This window comes from Rissa tridactyla, chromosome 7 (genome assembly GCF_028500815.1).
Source record: "Rissa tridactyla isolate bRisTri1 chromosome 7, bRisTri1.patW.cur.20221130, whole genome shotgun sequence".
Lineage (NCBI taxonomy): Eukaryota > Metazoa > Chordata > Aves > Charadriiformes > Laridae > Rissa > Rissa tridactyla.
In genome coordinates, this window is record NC_071472.1 from 34521224 (window position 1) to 34541988 (window position 20765).

The 20765-nt window shown below is 38.1% G+C and overlaps 1 protein-coding gene across 1 annotated transcript in view; it reads left to right on the forward strand.

Annotated features, from left to right (window-relative positions):
- The first annotated feature begins 5919 nt into the window (after positions 1 to 5919).
- Positions 5920 to 20765, forward strand: part of DNAH7 (dynein axonemal heavy chain 7) — a 115445-nt gene continuing 100599 nt past the window's right edge. The window contains exons 1-10 of the mRNA XM_054208225.1: positions 5920 to 6006; positions 11217 to 11282; positions 11857 to 11965; positions 12079 to 12232; positions 12583 to 12676; positions 13917 to 14097; positions 14945 to 15020; positions 17323 to 17448; positions 18895 to 19014; positions 20528 to 20711. Of these exons, the coding sequence (XP_054064200.1) occupies positions 5920 to 6006; positions 11217 to 11282; positions 11857 to 11965; positions 12079 to 12232; positions 12583 to 12676; positions 13917 to 14097; positions 14945 to 15020; positions 17323 to 17448; positions 18895 to 19014; positions 20528 to 20711 (1197 nt within the window). The remainder of the gene's footprint in view (positions 6007 to 11216; positions 11283 to 11856; positions 11966 to 12078; positions 12233 to 12582; positions 12677 to 13916; positions 14098 to 14944; positions 15021 to 17322; positions 17449 to 18894; positions 19015 to 20527; positions 20712 to 20765) is intronic.

Here is a 20765-nt window from a genome sequence, read left to right on the forward strand (position 1 = left end):
AGGCCTCCTAAGGAAGGAGACATGCTAGAAAAATACATTGTCTAGATATTAGCTGACTATCTTCTTACCAGGACAGCTGTGCTCGTACTCTTCCCAGGTAAGGTAAGTTATGCTTGGAAAAATATATTTTAAAATTGGGGCAAGATAAAAGCATGTGACTAACGTGTGTTTGTTTCAGAACCAATCATCCTGTGCCTTAACAACCTGGCAGCTGACAGACTTGAAAATACTGCTTGGCCCACTCAGCATTAGAGAAGCGAGCAAGATGCAGAATGAGTCAGTGCATTGAAAGTCTACCAAATTAATGGTAACATTACAGGGCTGAACTGCTGAGTCACCTACCGGTACGTGAGAGTATAAGGAAATTTCTTAATTAAAAGCAGGTACATGAATTATGACATAAAATTCTTATCTGGTTAGCCCATGTAGTGTTAGCCCCTGTTTCATGTCAGACTGCTGGTTTTTGTTGCTTTCACAACACAAGAGGAAGATAAAGGATGATTTTTTGACCCAGTAACACCTGTGACAAAACTGTTGCCTTCCAGTGAAATGAAGACTTCACCTTTGAGAAGAGTGCGAAGAGAGGCTTCCAGCGACAAACAGACTTGCATCCAGTCAGTAAGTCAGCATATCTGCATGGACCACAAAGTATTCATGTTTCCTTTGGTGTTATGATATTCTTGATATCTATTACTATTCTTGATATCTATTACTATTCTTGATAGTAAATAAAGACTCATTTTGATTTTTTTAAACTAGCCCTGTAGGTGCTCAAGCTCATTCTAGTGCTCCTTTGGAGTGGCTGTGAAGATGAAATAGGAATATGAGTTCTGGCCTGTAACTTGCTTTGTTTCTCTTGACATAGATGAACCCAGAACTCTTCACTGTCTTTCTTTAAAAATCTTTTCTGCATTGCAGTAACTGTAGGATTGTGTAGTACGTCTCTGCTGTTACTGTGGCGGCTGTTCTAAAACAATTTGGAACGTGATCTTTCCTTAATGGTCAGTAGTTCCATTGTGATATGAGGAGAAGACTTAATCTGACTAAGCACGTGCTTCTTATAGCACAACATGTTTCTGAGAATGATTTTACAATCAGTATGTAAATAACTACTGCTTTTCTTTTAGAGAGGAAAATGCTAGTTTAGTCCTGTCTTCAATTTTATTTTTATGCATTAATTGTTCCATACTTAAGAGATCTGTATAACAAGACCTGATCTAATAAAGATCGTAACATTTAAAAAAAATATTTTCAAACGGGGGAAATTTTCTAGTATTTTGTAGGAATTACTTCTTACTTACAAAATCGCTACTTGTATTTGTGCTTCTATATTTTTAGTCTAGGTATGCCAAAAATAAAGTATACAAGAAAACATATAGACCTGGTTTTGTCTCTTAAAAAGATTTTGAGATGAAAAATGTATCCTTATTTTTTTTCCCCACTGAAAACTTGCCTGAAGTGTCATGTCTCACCATGAATGTGAGTAGAAATGTTAAATTCATTATCTTTTGAAATAATTATCACATCTAATTGTAAGTAAGTAAGTGCTGGCCAAAATTCACATCCTGCCTATGAATGTAACAGAGTTTAAGTATCAACTCTTGATTTAAAGCCCTTAAACTTGAATTTTGATGACTAAAAGTTTTTCCTTTAGAGAAATAATTACCAATCATTAAAAAGTTCCCCACTATTAGAAGCCTCTCTGAAAAAGCTTTGCTTGTTTCATTAAAGGTCAGTACAATGTGAGATTAATTGCTTGTTTTATATACAACTATAGTGAGTCTGTGAAGGGTAAATGTGAGAGAACTTAAAAATATATAGATGCATACATACTTAGTAAAAAACAATAGAGACAAAAGAGATTTTAGACGAAGTGGAGTACAAGAAAAGGTATTATGTGGAAATACGTTTCAGTACGTACTCTTAGTGTTCAGTTGAGATTGCCGTAACCGCTGGAGTGATTTAGGAATACAACTTCGAGAGACAAGCTGTAGGCATTTAAGAAGCTGCAATTCCATTGCATTCAAACATCTTGTTCCATTTTCATGCTGGTTAATGTTTTTCGTTCTGTCATATGAAACCTCTGGGGAAGGAAAAACCCCTTCCTGAAATTATTTTTAAAGCAATACCCAAATCTGAGAACTTTAATTTTTGTACACACAGAAGTTACTACCTTTGTTGTACTTTCAAGTGTTATTTATTTGCTCTAATCAAAACATACAAAGCTTACCAGTAACTACTTTGGTTAAAAATTGAAGGGTCACTTTTTTCACATTAAAAACAAAACATCTGGTGTTTTGGTACATGGTATTTTGGCTTAAGTTTTGTTAATTCCATGGAGTAAAGCACATTGTTAACTACTGTTTAATACTTTTGCCTCTGTTTGAAGGGAGAAAGAAATGTGTTCTTGATTACTGGCACTCTAGAATTTAACCAAGGAATCAATGTGGAATAAAAACCCCATATCATTGACTCTTTCAGAAAATGAAAACTTAATGATAAAAATGTTACTTACGGCCTTTTTTCCTTTCTGTATTTAGTTACTGCATCACTGATTCTTTTTTTGGTGCACTCACTCCAATCTTTGCTAAACTGTTTATTCTGTAACAATATAGGAACTGTATGATACTGACTGCCTATGTTCTGTTGACTTTGGCTAGTAATGATAGATTTTTTTTTTTTTTAATAGCTTGCTCCATTTTTTAAATTGCTTTTAGTGCAGTTCTAAATCAGATGCTGAGGAGTACTCACTTAATATTTGTGTGTACTCCCTTCTTCATCCTTTTGCGATTTTATTCTTTTGATCTCTGAAGAGAGAAGAAGGCAAAAAGCTGAGTTGTAAACCATTTTTTCCGCTGTGTCCTACTGTGACCTTGGAAAATCTGATTAAAATCAGCTGGTATTGTGTTTATGTAAATAAATTGTATTTAACTGGTCACTGCAGGAAAAGAGTGAGATGAGGGGGAAAAGGGAAAAAGTAGTTCTTGAAGTTCTAAGTTCTCTCTTAGAACTAAGAAGTTCTTAGTTCTCTGTAAGAAGAAAGTTCTTCCGATAATGAAAAATACTATATACACAAGAATTTTCTCTACAATGTTCCTAATATTAGCAACCTAAATGCATCTTTCCTCCTCTGAAGAGTAAAAGCAGTCGTGCTATTTCCAGTTTCCTAACCAGATAATGAAAAAACAAAACGTCACTTTCTAGCAAAAGACATCACAGCTCCCGACAGTGTATGGTGATGTGCGCTGAACATGCTACTGCCTTCTGTAGGTACAGTTTCTAATAGTTGAATGACTCAGTATTAAAGAGAAATAGCAAGGATTTCCCTTTGCGTGTTTTCCAGCTAGACCCTTGTATATTATAGGCACTACAGCATACAGCTTGTTTGAATCTCCCTAAGATATGTTGAGTATGAGGGTATTTCTCAGCTCAAAATCAAAACCAGGCTTTGGTACTGTTTTAGAAAATGCACTGGGAATTCCAAGTGATGCTGAATTTTCTACAGCTGGACAAAGCAAAAAATACCCTACTGGTTCTTTGCCCGTGGTATTTTAACAACGGGGCTTTTTATGTTTAAAACTTGATATATAGACTCTTATAATGCTCTATGTACTGTTCACAAGGTTGGTTACAGGCCGGAACTCATTTACAGGGGTTTTCCAGTAAGCTAACTCCACTGTAAACTGTAGTGCTGCCTTTTATGTGTTGCTACTGTGAAAACATAACAAAACCTCTCCTTTAAAATTCACAAACTTCCTAACTTTGCAAGAGCTGTTTCAGATCCCATTGAAATCCAAACCTGCTCACAGCAAAGTGTTAGAAGTCGTACAAACCATACCAGTATTTAGATTGGTCAAAGCGTCAGATTCATAATGCATGGAACACCCATTGACTACCAATGAAACAGAAAGAGACTTTTATTTGTATTTTCTTGTATTCTTTAATTAACTGACTTTGGGGGTGTGTAGAGGTGGTGGCAGATTGTTTAAATACTATGTCTGTTGTGCACGAGATGGGCTGAAGCACGATGTGGCACCGGAAAAATCTTCTGTTGCTGTTGCGGTTTAGACACTCCAGTCCAGCCACTAGAACTCATTGAGAATGATTTTGCAAGCACAGGTGAGTTGTTTTGCATGTTTAGTTGAAGCACACATGTCTCACTGCTTTGCCTAAAGACAAGCAGCTGCATTTGCTTATTGATACACATCAGTGAATTTAAAAGGTAGAAAGGAATGCCTGCCTAAACAGCAGTGCGTGGTACATGCTACTCAAAGCAATTTTAACTATAATTTTCCTGAAATTGGCAGGCCTCAAAAGGGTATCAAGCATTTTCTACGGGAAGACAATCTCAGTGAAATAACAGCAAAGGTGAAATTCAACTTCCTGTAGCTGCAAATACATTGCAATATCTTCAAAACAACCATGCAACGCTACAGGCTTGGGGAAGAGTGGCTGGAGAGCTGCCTGGCAGAAAGGGACCCTGGGGTGTTGGTCGACTGGCAGCTGAATACGAGCCAGCAGTGTGCCCAGGTGGCTGAGAAGGCCAACAGCATCCTGGCCTGGATCAGGAATACTGTGGCCAGCTGGACGAGGAAAGTGATGTCCCCCTGTCCTTGGCACTGGTGAGGCCCCACCTTGAGTATTGTGTTCAGGTTTGGGTCCCTCACCACAAAAAAGACATTGGGGTGCTGGAGCGGGTCCAGAGAAGGGCAACAAAGCTGGTGAAGGATCTGGAGAACAAGTCTCAGGAGGAGCAGCTGAGGGAGCCGGGGTTGTTTAGCCTGGAGAAAAGGAGGCTGAGGGGAGACCTTATTGCTCTCTACAGCTACCTGAAAGGAGGTTGGTGCTTAGGGACATGGTTTAGTGGTGGTTTGGGCAGTGTAAGGTTGATGGCTGGACTTGATGATTTTAAAGGACCCTCCTGACCTAGACAATTCTATGAGCACAGGTGTAATCCATTCTCTGTTGTTTATCAGCTACTAACTGTGTCTTCAATCAGTAACACCTGAGCAGGCAGCTGTGCTGAACCTTCAGGGTATTTCACCAAGTGCTGCTGTGACCAAAGACAGGCCTCTGCTTTGTTTATAACCATGTGCTGACTACAATGTTGTTTGTTTCCTACTGATTTTCTTACTGCATGAGAAAATGGTTGACTACTGAGCTTCTTACTGTGTGAGAACATAGTCACTGAGCTGATGTTACAAATACTGATAACAAGACAGAAGCAGTTAATCAGCAAGGACAGAATAACAAGTAGTTAATGACTTCAAGGTTCTCTCCTATGTCAAAATACATACTCCTATACCAATTAGGATAGAGCTGTGGCTACTTCAAGGAACATCCTTATCATCCTCAAGAAGCTGGCAAACTTACAGAAGTTGGCAAATTTACTGTCCTGAGATGACTCAACACCTTAAAAGGATAATGTGAGGAAGGGTATCCCTCCCCAAACAACTACCGAGGAACTCACGCCTGCGCAGAAGTGTCTTGCCGATGCTGCAAAATTTAATATGCATGTGCAAAAAGGCTATTCGGTCATCCTAATGAAGATGTAAGCCTAGGTGGAGTTATGTATTAGGTAGGCGGAATTATGAGAATCTTTTGTGCATAAGTAATGGGTGAATATCCCCGGTAAGGTGTGCTAGATGTATGGATTTCCACCTAGCACCCGACGCTGAATAAAGCAATACCTCTTCTTTAAACCACTTTTGGTTCAAGCTGGAGGATTAACGAGGCGGCTGTAATTAGCCGCGCCGTGTTTTGCCGGAGAAGGGCGGCAGCGACGGTTGAGGCCGGCGCCGCTCGCGCCCGGCCGTTGGGAGTCGCTGTGCGCGCGGCCAGGGCGGCGGCGGGCGGCCGGCCAACGGCTGCGCTGGCCGCTGCCAGGTAACGGCGGCGTCCCAACACGGCCGCGCAGGCATGGCCGCCCAGAAGGTACCGGGGGCTAAGGGGGACGCGGCGGCAGCCGGGCAGCCCCCGGGCCGAGCTGTGCCCGCAGCCGACAGCGTCTGCCCCGGCTGTGGACGGGCGGGGGGCTGAGGGTCCCGTCGCGGCCCCCGGCTCGGCGCGGGGCGGGGAGGGGAGCAGCGGGCGGGCTGAGGAGAAGCGGCGGGGCAGAGAGCAGAACGCTCGGGTGCGTGTGGCTAACGGAGGGGAGCTTGTTCTGATCTGGAAAACGTTGTTTCGCTTTGAAACCTTAAATAACAAGGTTGACTTAAGCTTCTGAAATTACGTTTTTTATCCCTGGTACTTAATTTAGTGCTTGTACTCTGTAAGCGGGGACCTGGTGGGGCAGCGGTGTTCGTAGAGAAAGGCTTCAGTACGCAGCCCCGTGAGTTGCGGGCTGGTCGTGACTGATACCCTTCAGAAAAGTTAAACCGTGGTGTCTGTGCTATGAACTCCTTAAATGAGGTTTTCAGAAGCAACGTAGTCCTTCTTGCAGCTGCCCAGATTTCTTTTAATTATTTTAGCAGTGCAAATTTAAACAGATGGTTTTGGTTGGGCTGCTGCTGTTCCCTGCAGTGTTTTCAGAGAGAGTAACTCTCTCCGAAAGGTATCCTATTATAAACCACAGAAACGCATTTCAGTCTTGAGCATGTTAGAAAATGTTATGTCATAAGCCCTGTCCCTGGTTTGGGTTTTTTTGTTTATTTGGATTTCTGTTTTGTTTTGTTTTTTTAATCATGAACCATGAAGGGATTTTAATTCAGTTTGTTTCCAGAATTGCAGGAACTGTAAATACTGAAGACAAATGCTGATAGAAACTTCTAGCTATGAACATGGTTTTAGATCAGAGGGCATTAACTGATACTAATTTGTATTATTTCTCTAGTGTCCTGATTGGGTTGTAGTTGGTTAATGTAATTAAAAGGAAGACTGCACTCTTAAATCATGTTGTCCTCGTGTTAGTAAGTCAATCGTGTTCTTTTAGACTCTTTTGGTTTTGATATCCTCATTCAGATTTGTTTTCTTCTAATGAAATGTGTGAGATATTTTAAGTGTAACCATTTATTAACTTCTTTCAGTGAATTAAAAGTTCACCAAGTTTTCTTTGGGTGGTTTTCTTCTTGAAGTGCATATTCGAGTGTATGAGTTGCCTGCTCATAACTATCTGAGATAGTCCTCATTGTCCAGGACTCTCTTTTTAGTACATCTTATCAGCAATAGTAAGTTTGCAGTATAATACTTTAAAATATTGTCACTGTCTTCAGTGTAATGAATTTCAATGCTGAATTTATCAGTACCAGCAGCTCAGAGGTTTAAGTTGTGGTGCTGAATTCTTTTTTTTTTTTTTTTTTTCAACAAAAGAAAATCTAAACAAAACTGTGCAATGTTGTACGTGAAGACAAGGTATAGTCTTAGTCATTTTTGTAGCCCTATTATTTGTTAAAAACGCCCAGGTTTCTGTTATTTGTTTCTAACCAGGAATCTAATAATTAAGACTGTGCACCTTGTCACTGAGAGAAATAGATAATACTGTTCCAGGAATTCAAAACCATTTTCTCCTACTGAAAAAATTATTTTTTTTTTTTTTTTCTATTCTGTTCCCTTCAGAGGGTATTAATTAGATAGCATTCACCATCTGTTTTAGAATCTGGACTAAAGAAACAATGAGCTTTATATTTCAGTCTCATTAGGCAAGATGTGGAGAACAAAGAGCATGTCTATACTCAAGGTTCAGAACCACCTAAGATGACTGCCTGAGCCAGCTCTACTCCAGCAGCTGTAAAGTTGCTGACAAACCAGAGTCCATCAGATCACCACTGAGATGATTAGGGGGTTGGAGCACTTGATGTGTGAGGAGAGTCTGAACTACATGTGTTCAGCTTGGAGAAGAGAAGGTGGCAGAGGAATGTAGTTACTGTCTTCCAGTGCCTGAACTAGAGAGAAAATGGTGCCAGATTCCTCTTGGTGCTGTGCAGCAGCAGGAGAGGCAACGCTCTCAAGTTTCAGGGAGGGAAATTGTGACTAGGCATAAGGATGACAGTCTTCACAGTGAGATGATTAAGCAAGGGAGAAGGTTGCCCAGAGGGGCAGTGGCTTTAGAGGTCATCAAATCTCAATTGGACAGGGTGCCCTGTGGAATCTGACCTAAATTTTTGTAGTTAGCACTGCTTTGAGAAGGAGAGTGGATCATCAGAGGCCATTTTCAGCCTATTTTTTATTCTATGATTCTATCAAAGTGTGTTTGTGTAGAGCTGTGTCCAAGCCAATCCATACTCTATCCATAGGCTATGCTGCATCCTGTAGGCCTATTGGCTCGGTAAGGAGTAGCTTTATGATGCAGTGTGGATACACTATTAGGAGTTGTATTCATGCTAGTATTACAAAAGACTGGTAGCTGTTATGCAGTCTGTGGTAATAATCTTTTTGCAGTTGAATGTGTTAGACTACAGAGAAATACATGGCTTCATATTTTCCCAGTAGAGTTACAATTGCTTCAATTACCAGACAAAAAGCAGGCTCGTCACGTAAATCTTTCTGTATTGGTTATAATACTGCTTTTCACTCATTTATGTTGAAATAAATTCATTATCTGTGTCCCTGTGGACTATGAGACTGGTACAGGGGTTAGAATTTTGAGATGTGAAAAACCTTGCACATGGACCATGCCTAACTGCCAGATAAACAGGCAAGAGCATTAAATGAGGGACAAAAAGAGATATGTGGTTATTGTGGCATAGTCTTTGGCAGTCACCTTTTCTGTGATTGCCAGAACGCTAGATTAGAAATATAAAAATTGGCCTGCTTGGTGTTTAGAGTGCCTTAATTGAGCAGGTATTTTGATCTCTATTCAAAGGGAAGCCAGATGTGTTTAATCGCATTTGGGGAGAGAAAGGGAGAGGATGGATCTTTTGTTCATTGAAGGACTAGTGCTGTTGATTTTGAAACAAGATAATGAAAACATTTTATTGTACGACTCCCTCTTGCAGCTAGGTGATAGTCAAGGAGTTTCTCCCCATCACGTTCAGGGGAGAAGTCCCTAGAGCTGGAATGACTTTGCTCGCCTTTCGCAAGTTGGACCACGGATTAGTTTATGAAGAGATTGCTAAGAGATAATGTATGTCTATACATATTTAGAATCATAGAATGTGTTGGGTTGGAAGGGACCTTTAAAGGTGATCTAGTCCACCCCCCTGCAGTAAGCAGGGACATCTTCAACTAGATCAGGTTGCTCACAGCCTCATCAAGCCTGGCCTTGAATGTTTCCAGGGATGGGGCCTCCACCACCTCTCTGGGCAACCTGTTCCAGTGTCTCACCACCCTCACAGTAAAGAACTTCTTCCTAATGTCCGATCTAAACCTACCCTGCTCTAGTTTAAAACCATTGCCCCTCGTCCTATCGCCACATGCCCTTGCAAACAGCCCCTCCCCAGCTTTCTTAGAGGCCCCCTTCAGGTACTGGAAGGCTGCTATAAGGTCTCCCTGGAGCCCTCTCTTCTCCAGGCTGAACAACCCCAACTCTCTCAGCCTGTCTTCATAGCAGAGGTGCTCCAGCCCTCGGATCATCTTTGTGGCCCTCCTCTGGACCCTCTCCAACAGGTCCATGTCCTTCTTGTGCCGAGGGCTCCAGAGCTGGATGCAGTCCTCCAGGTGGGGTCTCACGAGAGCAGAGTAGAGGGGGAGAATCGCCTCTCGATCTCCTGGCCACGCTTCTTTTGATGCAGCCCAGGATGCGATTGGCCTTCCAGGCTGCAAGTGTGCATTGTTTGCTCATGTCCAGCTTTTCATCTGCCAGTACCCCCAAGTCCTTTTCTGCAGGGCTGCTCTCTATCATATCATGCCCCATCCTGTATTGATAACGAGGATTGTCCTGACCCAAGTGTAGGACCTTGCACTTAGCCTTGTTGAATTTCGTAAGGTTTGTTCAGGCCTACCTCTTTAGCTCGTCCAGGTCCCTCTGGATGACATCCCGTCCCTCTGGCCTGTCAAGCCCACCACTCAGCTTGGTGCCATTGGCAAACTTGCTGAGGGTGCACTTAATCCCACTGTCTAAATAATTGATGAAGATATTGAATAGCACTGGTCCCAATACGGATCCCTGAGGGACGCCACTTGTCAACCCTCTCCATCTGGACATCGAGCCATTGACCACCACCCTCTGGATGTGACCATCCAGCCAGTTCCTTATACACTGAACAGTCCACCCTACATCAGCCAATTCCCTCAGGACTTTGGGGTGTATCTCATCAGGTCCCATAGACTTGTATAGTTCAGGTTCCTCAGGTGGTCACAAACCTTTTTATCATTGTCAGATTCCTGTATTCTGAAGGAGGTTTTCTTTGGAGCCTGACTTGATTTTTAGCTCACCTGAGAATTGCCAGAGTTAATCCTTGACTGCAAAATTCATGTAAATAGTTAAGTGCCTAAAACTTGTGTGAGTTCTGCATCACAGCAACTGTATTGATAAACAAGTCAGGTTGGCTAAGGGCAGCTCGGGTACATCTACACAGCCTTTCTGTGCTTTGTGTCTTTCCTCTGTTACAGCCTTTGCATAAGACGCAAGGCAGAAAGAGGACAGCTGTAGCATAGACAGGGAGTATTACTACAAGTGCAACTGCATGGAAAGAGGTGGCGTGGGCGTTGCCAGTGGCATTGGTGGTGGTGTGAAACAGAGGAGAAATAGAAGAATAGCCAACGGCAGTTGTGTTAGAGCCAATTTAAATAACTTTGCAACTAGGTTGTCTTGTTTGTTTATAGGAAGGTACTGTACCTTGCTAAAATGTGCTAGCCAGAGTTCTGGGCATGGTCAGAGTGTGCTTTTGGATAGATAGCTTTGATGTCTGATGCTGAGGAATCACCGTTATGGAAAAGTAGAAAATACTGGACACTCTTAAATGAAAGTTTATGGATTAGAAAAAAAAGGCTCTTTTTTTTTTTTAAAAAAAAAAATTGACTGAAGAAAGGGAATAATAATTAATTGTTTATTTATATTATTTCATGATTTCTCATAATGCTTTAATGTATATCTTGGCAAAAAGGTAACATAAATGCTTCCCAGCTTAAAATTAATTTTCAGTGATTTTTCAAAAGCATTTGAGAAAGCTGAACATGGAAACACTCTAGAAAGAAAAGGGAAAGTGACATGAAATTATATGTGTAAAAATTATTATATAAGAGGTAAAAATGGAATTATAGCTAGAATATTAATATTAAGAGTAATTTAAATGTCTAGTTGTGTTTTTCCTTTTTTTTTTTTTTTTTTTTTTTCCAAGCCTAGTCCTAATGGCAAAGAGAAGCTGGCAAAGAGAACAGTGAACTTACTACCACAGTTGTCTCAGGTAGTTTTGCTGGCTTTTTTTGTATTCTTTCATTTTCAAATATGTGTTACAGCTTGGTTATGTAAAGGCCATGGTTCTCACTCAAATATATGCTGAGGTATATATTCTCTCTCCCTCAGCACTATGTATGTATATTATATATGTGTATTATATCTGTATGTGGAGCATTGTTTATATTTCAGTATTTGGGAAACATTGAAAGTAGAGTATTTGAACAACTTTTAAAATATTTAAGTAAGGTATACAACTAGAAAGTTTACAAATATTTACATAGAAGTCTAGTGGAAGGCGTCCCTGCCCATGGCAGGGGGGTTGGAACTAGATGACCTTTAAGGTCCCTTCCAACATAAACCATTCTATGATAAGTTTAACATGCTTGTCTCTAGTGATCTGGATATTTAGAATTTGAGGGCAACGTATAGGTGGTCATTTATTGTATCATTTTTAAGCTGCCTTATTCCTGCTGTATATTAGGCTACAGTTTCTTTGATTTACTATGTTTAAGAAATCTTGAAGTGTGTGTTAGTAGCACCTACAGGAAGTGTAAAACTAAAATATAAAATACATATTACAGGCAAGGTCTAAACCACTATGGCAGCAGACTTGTCCTTCATTCCATCTGAGCAAAGAACAGAAGGATGATGAGTCAGATGAGTTTACTGTAAAAAATGAGTATTCACCTGGTAAGGTTAACATTTTTAGTACTACTAAAGAAAACCTCTCAGAAATGTAAACATATATGCGGTATATTTGAACTTCTTCTTTAAACTTAATTTCAAAATGTATTTTCTGCAAGGAGAATATTTGAATGTGAGATGCAAGAGACACAAGATACAGGATTCTAGAGATAATGAAGCAGGTGCTGGACCATCAACTTCTACATTGCAGAGCAGCAGTCATCGGAAAAAAAACCATGAAAGTTTCAGAAGTGCTCTTGTTAACATTATATTGTGAGTTTCCTTATCTCTGAATAACGTGTTTTTCCTTTTTGATATATGAACCAAATTTTTAAATTAAATTATTCTAAAATTTTGATGATTGCGAATTGAAAGTATGTGTATGAGCATGAACTATACCAAAAATTTTAAAAGCTGAACCTTAGCAGGTAAAATACAAACTTGGCCACAGGCTTCAGTCTTCTTTTTGAATCAGAATATCTTGTGCTCATTGTAAAGTTTGGGCAGTTATCTTTTTTTGGTTTTGTTTGTTCACAACTGACATGTAGGATGCCTATATATTACTTATGCCAGTGAAATGTATGTGAAGAATGTGACGCATACTCTTCTTTTTTTTGTCTTAGACAGCAAGACCTTACTGAAGAACAGCTTCCATCCCTTGATGGAACCCAGCCTCCAAGAGCAGTTTCTTCTACACTAATAGAGAAAGATATTTTGGTAGCTAAAGACTGTTTCCTAGAGTTTTAAATGAAATACAGTGCCAGTCATTTATTGTAAATATTGACACAATGAGAGATGACTAACAGTGACATATTCTTCCACTATTAGTTTCATACAAAGTATTATTTATGATGTTACTATTGAGAATGGAGCATTAGGAATGTACGGATGATTCAAAGAATTGCAGAATGGAATAGTAACTGGAGGATAACCAATGTCAGGAAGTAATAAATTAATATTTTATACACTTGCTGAAGGCAAGAATAACTTGCAAGGGCGGATGCACTGCTTTATCTGAGCAGACAGAATCCGTAAGACAATTCTCTTTGGATTACCCTCATCTAAGAGCTAGAATGTTTTTCATTCTCATTCTGGTTTAAGATACTTCACATGACACAATTGTATACAAAATTTTGTATACAAAATCTATTTAAAATATATTAAGTTAATTTGTGGATAAACCAACTGAAATAAATTCATGTGTTACTTCCTGACATTGGTGATCTTCCAGTTTATATTCCATTCTGCATTTCTTTGAATTTCAGCTGATAACGTTTCTTCATCTATGTTTCCTTTAATGCTCTGAGGTTTTGTTAATCAGATTTCATGTGCCTAAGTAAATACTGGCATACAAGCAGATGTACTTATATGTGGTTATACATTCATATTTTCAAGCAATGCATTAGCTGTACATTGCATATCCACACAAAACTCTGCAGAATGCATGGCTTGCTTTTTGAATACGTGATGCAGCCCCAGAGCTAATGGATAATAATGGCAGCACTGGAATGATGAGATAGACAAATTTAAAATTTATTTAAGGAAAAGATTGCTACTGGAACAGTGTAAAGGAGAGGCATCTTTCCAGAATTGTAGAATTGTAAAAGCAAAACCAAAACAAAAACCAGAATTCTATGAGTTATGTCCATTCTTCAATGACATTTTTGTTATTTAGCTCTTATTAGAGAAATGGAAAGAGACTTATGCCACTATACTCTGTTTTTCTATCTAGTCAGCTTTTTATTACTATTGTGCCAGCTAGTATTTGGCAGGCTGATATGAAGGTATTTACATCAGATCTAGTGATGCATATGGAATATACAACATAAATCAGTACAAACTAAAAATAGTTACATTTATTTGTACTAAATAAGCCCATATGTCTAGCTAAACCTGTAGTAGCAATGTCTTTCTAGTGCTGGACTTAACCGATGCATTTTATTCTTTCATCCTGCAGAAATACTACTATTACATTCGCCATGGAATTGATACAGCAAATGTGGCCCCGATGGATGAATCATGGCTAGACCACATCTTAGCTTTAATTCCACAATGTCTGAAAGTACTTGATGAAAGTATACATTCACTGACTGATGAAGTCAAAGAAGACTATCTTTTGAGTGTAAAAAAGGCTATAGGTACATTTCTGGGAGTTTACTTGCATTTTCTCCTAAATTGCTAATATTCAGAACCATTCATTGTTGAGTGCTGTTGAGGGCTGAGAGCTACCATTGTGTAAGAGTTATATAAAAGTGCTCTCCTGGATGTTAGAGGCACATTTTAATAAAAAGAATACTCAGGCTTTCTTATCCTTGTAATGATCAAAGCTAGTATTACTCAGTATTTCTGATCTTTCAACACTTTTAAAAAACATTTTATTTTATAAATCCCTACTTAACAGTGTACCTTTCTCCTAAATCCCTTTTCGTGTATATCTAGATAAAACTTCATTTCAATGAGTTGTGCATTTGGATGTTTTAGTTGAGATATTGAGGTACTGGAGCATGTCCAAAGATCAATGAAGCTGGTGAAGGGTCTAGACAGAGAACAAGTCTTATGAGAAGTGACTGAGGGAACTGGGGTTTAGGAGGCTTACGTTAGTTCTTATCGCTCTCTACAACTACCTGAAAGGAGATTGCAGCAAGGTAGGTGTTGGTCTCTTCTCACAAGTATCAAGCGATAGGACAAGAGGAAATAGCCTCAGTAACCTCAAGGGAGGTTTAGGTTGGATACTAGGAAAAAATTCTTCACAAAAGGATTGTCAAGCATTGGAACAGGCTGCCCACGGAAGTGGTTGAGTGACCATCCTTGGCGCTTAGGGACATGGTTTAGTGGAGGACTTGGTTGGCAGTGTTGGGTTTACGATTGGACTTGATGGTCTTAAGGGTCTTTTCCTGTCCAAATGATCCTATGATTCTGTTCCTTTGCTAAGCTTACTTTGGCTTTTCTTTCCTTTCTCTTTTTTTCCCCTATACTTTTTTTCAGTTGACTTTGTTTTAAGAGACAGCAGGGAAAAAGATGAAGACAAGAAGAAAGATTTTCTTCCTCCTCATCGTGCAGAGTAAGAAAATATATTTATTCAAAAACAATGACTAGAAAACAGTGGGGTAGAATAGCATGCATAAGGAGCAGTCTTAATAGTGGTAGTCAGTGTCAGCTGTAAATAAGACTTAGTTATTAGTCATGTAAATTCAAGTAATGATTATACAGTGTCTTTGGAAAAACCCTGGAAAATATGTGTCTACCTTGAAAGGTTGTTTGGAATTAGTTTTGTTTAGCAGTGTTTAACTGGTAAGAAGTCTCAATTAATCCCACAGCCTTTGAAAATGGGATGTAGTAGGCCAAATGCCGTTGTATAAAACTGCATTGTAATAAATGGAACAATGTCATGTTCCACACAGATGTCACTGAAGCTCTGTCTTATTTACAGGTTGTGACAGTTTGGCTCAATACATACACATTTAAGAATGTAATAAATACAGACTGCTTTGATCCTCTGAACAATTCAGCAATATGTAGTATAAACACTGGTAGATTTTTCTGGCTGAGTTTTTCAGTATGTAGCAACCTCTATACTGAAGTGGATAGATGTGGCCTTTATTTAGAGTAATGGACTATCTCCATTCCATTCACACTTGCCTTAAAAACTCTGCAGTCTACTGAAAGCAAGTATAGTGCTTCTCCCAGGATCACACATCTGTCCAGTGTGGATCAGACAACTTAATATCAACTTTTCTAGAACATGCTTTAATTCTCCCTAAGATGTGAAAGTGAAGAGGTACCTCTTTCACAGTTATAGCCCAAAACGTAAAATAAATTTACCTTGTAGAGGAATGATGTCTTACAAACGCTTCAGAAACAGAACATTTCCACCAATATCAACCAGGCTCTGTTTTGGGGGTAGTATTACTGAGTGAAAGGTCAGAAAAGGTTTGGTTATAAATGATTTCTGGCTTGTAGTTTGAGATAGATACTTTCAAATATCAAATGGTAGGCATTAGAATAAAATAGAAGGGGTAACTTTGACAGATGTTTCTTAAGCCACTTGCATCTTAAAAAACAGAAGTAATATTTGATGAATTTATTGTTATTATGTCCCCTAGGTAAGAGGCCATCCGACATCTGATTCTTTGTAGATCTTCCATATCTGCTAGGAGCTGTGTAGGATGTAACAGTAGTTTGTATATAAGCTTATGCCACATGCTTACATGCAAATCCAAAAGTACAAAATTCTCCTACTAGAATTATCATTGGTAAAGCAGTTTTATTCCCTTAACAGTATTTGAAATATGAAACTTTCTTCTAAAGAAATATGTAAGATAGATGTGGAAAAACTGGAATACAGATTCAGTGAGAAATAGATAAAAGTTTTATTTTGAATCAGAATTATTTTTTTTAATAGTTCATTATCAAAATGGGAACAAAAGTATTACAAATATATGAGAAATTTGTCACAAGTGTTTTTATTTTTCTCTTGTGTTGTGGTTTAACCCCAGCCAAAAACGTGCAGCTGCTTGCTCACTTCCCCCAGTTTGGATGGGGAAGAGAATCGGAAGAGTAAAAGTGAGAAATCTCATGGGTTGAGATAAAGACAGTTTAATAGGTAAAGCAAAATCCGCACAAGCAAGCAAAGCAAAACAAGGAATTCATTCACTGCCTCCTGTCGGCAGGCAGGTGTTCAGCCATCTCCAGGAAAGCAGGGCTACATCACGCATAATGGTTACTTGAGAAGACAAACACCATAACTCTGAATGTCCACCCCTTCCTCCTCCTTCCCCCAGCTTTATATACTGAACATGATGCCACGTGGCATGGAATAGCCCTTTGGTCAATTGGGGTCAGCTGTCCCAGCTGTATCCCATCCCAGCTTCTTGTACCCTCCCAGCCTGCTCGCTGGTGGGGTGGTATGAGGAGCAGAAAAGGCCTTGGTTGCTTAGCAACGACCAATACCAGAATTTTTACAGATTTGATGTGATGAGGATAAACATATTGTAGAAAATTGCATATTAATTGTCTAAATTAATTATATATGTATAGTGATTTTGTTACATGCTAAATATAAGGGACCATGAATAGGTTACAGATCTCTTAGGATTTGGCCAATATTTCTCATATATTAATTTTTTTTTTATACAGTGGTCAATATTTGAAGACTTTTTTTGATATCTGAATAATGTGTAGAAAGCTAGATTTATCACCTGAATTCTGTGCTTTCTGAGATGCAAATAATTATCTTAAAGTAAACGTATAAATATTTTGCTTCTTAGCAAAGCTATGTTCATCTCACTGTTTCTTGTTGGGTTTTTTGTTGTGTTTTTGTTTTTTTGGTTTTTTTTTTTTTTTTTTTTTTTTTTTTTTTTTAGAATAGAAGTAGTGCCAAAACCTTGGAACAAGTCTTTCTTGTCAGCATGCCGTTACCTGAAAGAAAATTTGCATGCAATAAATCCTTCAATGCTTGCTGTTCTGAACTTATGGGAGACCTCATTTAAGTAAGTATTTTCTGTATCTCTTAAGTCAGCTGCTTGATGACTTCAGAATCTAGATTTCCAAGTTGCCCCACTGGATTTGGGACTGCTACAATATATACATCTGAACACTGAACATGGATAATAATGGCTTTGTTCAAAAAGCCATTATCACAAATGTATTTGTCTGTTTTCCCACTAATTTAATGCTTCAAAGAGTTTCTGCCAACTTTTCCTCTATAGCGGTCAAGGTTTCTTATCTGTACTTGCCCAGAAATCACATGGAGCACTTTGCCATCTTAATTTCCTTTGGTATCTAGGCAAATTTAAGCAAGAAGCTACACATGCAAGTTGAATAGTTTAGCTGGTTTGTACTTGATTTTCTTTAGAGCTCGAGTGAAATGCCATCTGGACGTGGCAATTTTTAATTTTCTTTTTTGTTTTTTTTTTTCCTACAGCCTGTTCCACTGACAATTCAATTTGAGGCATTGTGTAGAATGTTCATTGTATAAAAAGGCTCCAGAATGGAGCTGCTAGGATCTTATCTTCTCTAAGGCCTCTCTTTTTTTTTTTTTTAATTTTATTTTATTTTCTTTTTGTTATCTTAGACTCTGGCAAGCTTCATGCTTCTGACATGTTTGAAAAATAATTTAATTTTGGATATGACGTCCATTTTTTTAAATAGTCTTTCTTGCTTTTAGCGTATTCCCTAATCTCAGTTTAAATTTGACACTTTTTTTTGGTCTTTCTCAGGGCAAGAATATTCAAAACAGTCTGTCTCCCAAACAGGGAAGGGTTGCTGTCTTGCCTAGCAGGGCGCTTATGTTTTTCCTCTTATCTGATTAACCAGGGAAAAAGGCATTAGATGGGCTGCTGTTTTCTTCTTCCCAGAGCAGACAAAACTGCTCACTTATTTCTTGACTGGTGATAGTAAAGAGAATGAACTGACCTGTCCAGGCCAGGTGCTGTAAGAAGTTGCAGGGAGTGTTTTGTGGGTTTGTTTGGGTTTTTATGTTGGATTTTTTAGTTTGTTTGTTTTTAAATTTTTGTTGTATCTGCTAAGTAGGAGACAAAATTCAGACAATGTCTTTAAAAATATAAAAACTTAAAATTATTTTGAAGCTAGGTTTCAATGTTTATTTATTTATTTCTAGATTATTTTATAATATTTGCAAAAATCCACCCAGTCCTAGAAAGGAATGCTATTTAATGCATTCAGAATTTTAAATGTTTGATCCTATATGTAATGAGTAACATATATACAAACTCTGATTCTGAAAATAGTTATTAATCAAATACATAATTACTACTTCAGTTGAAGACCATGCAAACGAACAGTACTGCAGTGCTTATATTTGGTTGTTCTGAAACAATAGAAGCTAATTTCTGAAAATAACATTATAAACATAACATAAAAAACAAGATACAGTGAACATGCTCCTAAAATATTCATGTTATATTCTGTTTCAGAAATTTACGCCTTCTTGATACAGAAATATTTCACAACAAACGAGAAGCTGAGGAACTCTCATTTTTCCAAAATCAAGTCATGAAAGAAATTGGAAAATCCAAAGCGATTTTATCGAAGAAGTATGATCTAGTGTATCCGTATTTTTTAAGTTACAGGGAAATTTTTAACTTCAGGTGCTTTTGAAACTCTGAACTTTCTGGAGAGAGAAATAAAAACCCATTTTAATAATACATATTAAAGAAAGAGATGCAATGTTGTGAAATGCTTTGAGGCCTATGAACGAAAACTGCTGTGTAAATATTGAGTGTGTTATCATGATTTGTGCAGTTTTCTTATTCTGCATTTTGGTGTGACGTATTTTGCTCACTTCTTAGAGGGCCATTAACAATATATGTGTTTTGGTCTGTTATGACAAAAGCTTTTTTTTGTGGTCTCATTGGTGCGGATAAATGAGAAAATACAATATTGCTACTATAAATAATTTCTGACATTTTAGAATACAAACTGATATAAATTTTATTATATAAGACTTTACCCATCCATGCTTCGCACAAAGGAAGTGTCTTATTTATTGGAAGATTAACCTAGTATCACATCAGTAACAGTATCTCTGTAGAACATCTGTTGATAATTTTGGAATTTCAGTTTGTATATTCTCAGTTTCGAAGCTGTTTATCCGAGTGGAGTCATCCGAAAAATGTTGTATTAATGAGATCCGCTCACTTTAGAGGTTATGATTAAGATTTTCAAAAGTAAAATATTTGGATATAATAATGTTTCTATATTCAGTCTGAGACATTTTAAAAGAAGAAAGGCAGTTTTCTTGGTAGTGCACTCAGTATGCTGCAGCTAAGTTTTCAAATAAAGCATCAAAATTGCTAGGCCTTTTTTAGATATTTGAGGCCAAATTGTATTGTTTGTACACATCTGATCTTTCTTTAACCAATAATGCTTGATTCCTGCAGTTATGTATTACTGCATTTTTACTATTTCAGGTTTTAATTAAATAATACAACTGTCAAGACTACTGTAGTCTCAAATACTTGTTTCTTCATTCTGTTAACATTGAAAGTTCTTATTTCTGTACTTGTCTATGATTCTGTTATGTATTGCCTTTACCATTTTTGGATGTATTTCTTTCTGACCTTGAAGATGCCGTTCTGTTCTTTCTGCTGCACTCTTCTTTCCTTCCTGTTTCCCAGCAATGCCAGAGCTAATTTCAATTTGGTTGCAACTAGGCAGAATTCCCTTTGGATTACTTCCACATCTTAACATCTACTGGTTACAAGGATGTATAACAAACTGCACGATCTTCTGGGACTAAATGTGCTGCCTGTGAAGCCTTTCTGGCCTGAGAAGTAGGAGACCGAAGCAAGATAGCAAATCTGTCTATCATAATGTGTTATATTTTAAATATGGTTCTGCAATAATAGATAACATTTTCAGAGACACAGTTCCTTAGAATTTAAAGATACTACCATATGACCTACTTAAGTTAAACTATAGTTTTTCAAGTATACTGCAGCAACTTTTAACTGCATGTAATATAAGCATTTATAGCAATCAACTTGAAACCACAGGTTTATTAATGCTAATAACTTGAAAAAATTAAAAATATTGTGTTCTTTTAAGGTGGTTTCCAGAAGTGCAGAAAATCTTTTACCAAGGTAATAAACGAAAACAAGTTCCCAGCAATGCCAGCATTACTAAATTAGAGTCTTTCTTCGATTGTGCTGCCACTTTAATGACTCATCAACTGCAACATTTGCTTTTGCATTCAATTCAAGACTTTACAGATTTAATTGTTCAACCTGCAGTAAGTAGTCTTTCACATGCACACTAGCAGCATTGTTTTCCATGTATAGACAAT